Genomic DNA, 6,000 nt, shown 5'->3' on the forward strand with positions numbered 1-6,000 from the left:
AGTAATTTTTACTTGGCCCCCCACTTTTTACTGAAAAGGCCCTCAAGGCACCAATCAGTAATAAGAGCAACACAAAAATACAATGCAGCGTATCATAGAGATGATCATAAAATGGCAGAACGTGCCGAACACAGCAACTGGCCAGTATTTTCCCTGCAGGGCAGGTGAGCAGCGATGTAGCCTGGGAAGCCATTTCATAGCAGTGATGCCTCAGTCCCAAAGACCCTCTCCTATGTCCTCACATGTCTCACTTCAGCCAGTGGGGAGACATGCAGTAAGGCCTCCACTCTTGCTCCAGAGGGGCTGGTTGTGACATTTTGGAAAAGGTGGTCCATAACAGTCTGGGGCCGAGGCATGTTCACCTTTCCCCAGCATGTGGCTTCAGGGCTTTAAAAATCAGAATTTGTGCTTTGACTTGGGCTTGGAGACAAATTGCTAGCTTATGAAGTAGCAATGAGCCTGGAATAATAATAATATGCCAAAATGCATATATATATATATATATATATATATATATATATATATATATATGCAGGTTTTGGTGTCCTCGGGTGTCTTCCCGTGTAAAAGTTGGGGTGTCTAGGCGACGTTTCGACGAGGTCTCACTCGTCATCTTCAGGCTGGTGCTTTCGGCTTCTTGTTACTGGAACAGAGCAGGATCTCAGTGTTTGAGTTCCTATAAATACTGTTGAGGGGGTGTGGTGTATAGCCTCCAATGTTCTGGGCAGAGAGGAAGTTCCCAGGCTAGTGTGCCTTTTCTTCTTTTGTTCCTTAATTACTTGAGGGATATCTTGAGTGATTTCTTGAGTGATATCCTGAGTACCACTTAGGTGGGTCATTAGGTGTGGATTGGTTGCTAAAGTCTTTGTGTCTTGACCTCTTGAACTTTGTGAAGAGTTTTTCTGAGAAGATGGCTGTACTGCACTTAGTTGTGCTCTGGCTTGGCTTCGTGTATAGGGGCGAGCTGTGGTTTTGTGGCCTGTGTCAGCCAGATCTGTGTAGGGATTGCAGGGGGGTGCAGCATCCGGAGGTGCCACCATGGTTTGGCTACTGGATGGTGTCTGTAATTTATCTGTGGAGAGGGTCTGGGTTTGGGTCTGGTGTGGTTGATTGGTGATGGCGTTCTGTGTGCCTCTGTGTGCCGTCAAAAAAGAAGAAAAAACTTCCTCTCTTTTCCAACACATGAAAGAAACAGGACACGAAATTAATTTTGCAGATTCCTAATTGCTCTTTAACATGGAACATCACCACAAGAGAATAATCATGGAAGCCATCGAGATAGAGAAACACCCTCACAACATGAACAAGCGTGACGACACATCCCGCTTGCCAGACATCTGGAAATTAGCCCTCCCCACAAAAACTGACACCAGATCCAGAGGCACACAGAACGCCATCACCAATCAACCACACCAGACCCAAACCCAGACCCTCTCCACAGATAAATTACAGACACCATCCAGTAGCCAAACCATGGTGGCACCTCCGGATGCTGCACCCCCCTGCAATCCCTACACAGATCTGGCTGACACAGGCCACAAAACCACAGCTCGCCCCTATACACGAAGCCAAGCCAGAGCACAACTAAGTGCAGTACAGCCATCTTCTCAGAAAAACTCTTCACAAAGTTCAAGAGGTCAAGACACAAAGACTTTAGCAACCAATCCACACCTAATGACCCACCTAAGTGGTACTCAGGATATCACTCAAGAAATCACTCAAGATATCCCTCAAGTAATTAAGGAACAAAAGAAGAAAAGGCACACTAGCCTGGGAACTTCCTCTCTGCCCAGAACATTGGAGGCTATACACCACACCCCCTCAACAGTATTTATAGGAACTCAAACACTGAGATCCTGCTCTGTTCCAGTAACAAGAAGCCGAAAGCACCAGCCTGAAGATGACGAGTGAGACCTCGTCGAAACGTCGCCTAGACACCCCAACTTTTACACGGGAAGACACCCGAGGACACCAAAACCTGCATTCCTGTACCCGTGAAAATCTACGAAAGCAAATATATATATATATATATATATATATGCATCATGTGTGAAAATGAACTATTATAAAGAGACAGGGATATTTCATAATATACAGTGGTACCTCAAGTTACAGACGCTTCAGATTACAGACTCCACTAACCCAGAAATAGTACCTCGGATTAAGAACTTTGCTTCAGGATGAGAACAGAAATCGCGCAGTGGTGGCAGCGGGAAGCCCCATTAGCTAAAGTGGTACCTCAGGTTAAGAACAGTTTCAGGTTAAGAACGGACCTCCAGAACGAATTTAGTTCTTAACCCGAGGTACCAATGTAAGTGGGTTGGGAGGGGAATGAAGGTTAACTTCATAAGGTGAAATAGTGCGTCAACGGGCTGCTTTTGATGCTTTTAAGATGCACTGAGACTAGGAGCCAAGCTGTGCATTGTATATCAGATATGTGTACCAATCTCCTGACATTTTTGTTTTAATCATAATAATAATAATTAATAATAATAATAATTTATTATTTATACCCCGCCCATCTTGCTGAGTTTCCCCAGCCACCCTGGGCGACTCCCAATCAAATGTTAAAAACAGTACAGCATTAAATATTAAAAACTTCCCTAAACAGGGCTGCCTTCAGATGTCTTTTAAAGATAGGATAGCTTCTTATTTCCTTCACATTTGAAGGGAGGATGTTCCACAGGGCGGGCGCCACTACCGAGAAGGCCCTCTGGCTGGTTCCCTGTAACCTCACTTCTCACAATGAGGGAACCGCCAGAAGGCCCTCGGTGCTGGACCTCAGTGTCCGGGCTGAACAATGGAGGTGGAGATGGTCCTTCAGGGCTTTAAAGGTCAGTACCAACACTTTGAATTGTGCTTAGTTTTAATTAAAACTAAGTGCTGGAAGCTGTGATCCCAAGAGGAATGGCGGGGTAAAGGATTCCTTACCCCTTCCCCTACTATTTATTTCCTGATCAAAACTGCCTCCATCCAGCTGTTTTTCTATTTGCACAGGAAAAGATACTGGTACCCATATCTTTGCAGTGGGGTATCAGCATAGAAACCAAGTTCTAAGGGCTGAGGTCCCTTTGCCCCCCCAATAAAATATTTGAGGGGGCCGCCTCCCCAAAAGTTAATGGACATTATCATTCAAATGGTGTGAAATTATACCTGCCCCCCAATATTTTATTTAAATTGGCACGCCTGGGCATGAGAAAGCAGCTGTGAAGCAACTTAGGGTGGAAAAATAGCTAGTTTTTTATAGTTAGCAGCATCCTTGTAGCTGTTTTTCAGAGACCATTACATGCCTCTGCTATATAATGTCTGGTTCCTCCCTAAAGGAGAAACAGTTTAGTTATGCCGAATAATATAAAAATAAAATGAAATAGGAAAGATCAACCACTCTTACCTCCTGGATGGCAAATACCGTTTTTCAGGACAGCCCTTCGAGAAAGGTTTGAAGACTGCTGGGCCAATGAAGATTCCCAACTTTTGAAGCCACCGTTCTAGTTGTCCCTTTGATAGCACTGATCTAAGCAAGGATAGCGGACGTGGTACCCTCCAGATCAATGTTGAACTGCAATTCCCATTAGCCTTAGCCAGCATGGCCCATGTTCAGTAATGATGGGAGTTGTAGTCCAACAAAATAACGGGATGGTTACAGGCTCCTCATCCCTAATTTACAGCCATAAACAGATTACAGTGTTGAGCTCCATACCTTGCAAAGCTTTGCCTGTTGATTCTTGGAAATCAAGTCTCAAAAGCAAGCTAGATTGCTTGTTTCCCAGCTAGTTGGTAGCCTTGAGGCCAATGCAGTACCCCAATTCCCTTCTTCATTTTTTGATATTTAGGGGAGAAGGGAGACAGCCAACACTCCTCTGAGAGCCTGCATGGACTTTAGGGGCTTCCAGTCGCTGGTCCTTAATTTAGGTGACAGGGTAGACAGCAGGTGGAGAGAAAAGAAATGAACACCAACAGGTAACAGCAGAAACGCTGTGTGCACACTAAAAAGCACACTCGATGGACATTCTTTCCCTCAAAGAATTCTGTGAAATGTAGTTTACCCCCTCATGGAATCACAATGCGCAGCAGTCCTTAACAAACTACGGTGCCCAGAATTCTTTGAGAGAAAAAGGTGCTTTGAATGTGCTTTCGCAGTTTAGTATACTCACAGCCAAAGAGCCGCCTCCATTTTTATCTGTTTTCATATTCAATGAGAGGTGGGAGAGAAAGAGAATAAAATCCCAAAGCGTCCCGTTCCCCCCAGCCCTTTCTTCCTACCTGTTGACCTGCACTGAAGTCGAACAACTTCTGAGCAGTCTAGTTAGAGAGCTGAGAAGTCCCCTTGGATCTGCCTCTCCCCACCCACCAGCTGAAGGCAGAGATAAGGCAAGTTCATGGCTGAGGAGGAGATACGGGGAGAGAGAGAAGGGAGTCAGCCATGTCACAGGGCCAGGGCGGACTTCTACAGGGCAGAAAAATAAAGCAGCTGTGGCCTGCCTCCTGCGCCTTTTAGTGGAGGTTTAATACCCAGGAACCAGTAAGCGACATTTTTCATGTCACCCGGCAAAACACTATCATGTGCTAGGAAAAAAGCAGTTGGCAGGAAAAGTGAGATGATGGACGAAAACAGAAGCCGAGTTTAGTTCCTCTTGCCTCCTTTCTGCGAAGCAGTTAGGTCGCTTTTGACTCTCGATATAAGTCATCTGGTGTGGTGCCTCCTTCTTCAGATGGTAATATATATTTACTTCCAGGACTTCAACATTTGGCGCGCCAGTCCTGCTGCTCAATGCGGGCCCTCCTGCTCATTCTGCTGAGGGAGTGTCCAATCTTGGCACCCAGTGAAATGTGGCCATGTTGAAGGGGTGGGAATGTTCTGTGTACAAGAGAAATTGGGCCAATGCAATGAGGAACTGAGGAGAATGAGCAAACAGTCTCTTGAGCATTATGGACTTTTGAGACCTCTTGTGGGCACCATAGGAGGCTCTGATGGGCACACTGGTGACCATGGGCACCACATTGGCGATCCCTAGCCTAAGCAAATTCATAGCTGAGGTGAGATTAGAATGGAGGACTTTATATGGAAGCTAAGGCCCCGAAAAGACTCAATATGGAGGCCAAATGGCCGAAATATTGGGAAATAATAGAAAAAGATGGAGATAACTGGAGGTTGCAGAGTTTGGAGAAACTAAAGGGTAAAGTGCGAGATTGGTTACATTATGCTCAGATTAAAGAAGTTTTTAAGTCGGACAAAAAGATAGGATTCCAGGTGGAAAAATCAAAGTTAGAAACAGAACTGTTAGAACCCAGTTCTAAGATACTTTCTAGAATGTATAACTTGCTGCTAAAATGGAACACACAAGATGAAATGGTCAAATCAGCTATGATAAAATGGGCACAGGACATAGGGTACAATATCATGTTTGCTGACTGGGAAAAGTTATGGACCACCGGTCTGAGATTCACGGCATGTAATGCCTTGAAAGAAAATATTATGAAAATGATATACAGGTGGTACATGACCCGAGTCAAGCTTGCAAAGATATACCATTTGTCAGATAATAAATGTTGGAAATGTAAAGAAACTGAAGGAACGTTTTTTCACCTCTGGTGGACCTGCCCTAGAGTTAAGGCTTTCTGGGAAATGATATATAATGAGCTGAAGAAGATATTTAAGTATACTTTCCCTAAGAAACCAGAGGCCTTTCTTCTGGGCATTGTCGGCCAGAGGGTGCAAAAGAAAGACCGAACTTTTTTTATGTATGCAACAACAGCAACAAGGATACTTATTGCTAAATACTGGAAAACCCAAGATTTGCCCACACTGGAAGAATGGCAGATGCAACTGATGGACTATATGGAACTGGCGGAAATGACTGGCAGAATCCGAGACCTGGGAGAAGAACTGGTGGAGGAGGACTGGAAGAAATTTAAGGATTATCTACAAAAACATTGCAAATTGTATGAATGTTAAGAAAGATGTAAGATTAGCAACAACATGGTACCAACAAACTAGTC

The 6,000-nt window shown here is 44.5% G+C and overlaps 1 protein-coding gene across 3 annotated transcripts in view; it reads right to left on the reverse strand.

The window, feature by feature from the left end:
• The window catches only part of ALAS2 (5'-aminolevulinate synthase 2), a 29,848-nt gene extending 25,483 nt beyond the window's left edge, over positions 1-4,365 (reverse strand). The window contains exon 1 of one of the 3 annotated variants that reach the window (XM_081894180.1): positions 4,264-4,365. Coding sequence is in view for 1 of the 3 variants with exons in the window: in XM_081894179.1 (XP_081750305.1) it covers positions 3,392-3,588 (197 nt within the window). In the remaining 2 variants the exon portion in view is untranslated. Of the gene's footprint in view, positions 1-3,391; positions 3,693-4,263 lie in introns of those variants that run through there. The other 2 variants (XM_081894179.1, XM_081894181.1) reach the window with 2 other exon arrangements.
• Positions 4,366-6,000: the final 1,635 nt, after the last annotated feature.

Source organism: Podarcis melisellensis, assembly GCF_964234715.1.
Source record: "Podarcis melisellensis genome assembly, chromosome: 17".
Lineage (NCBI taxonomy): Eukaryota > Metazoa > Chordata > Lepidosauria > Squamata > Lacertidae > Podarcis > Podarcis melisellensis.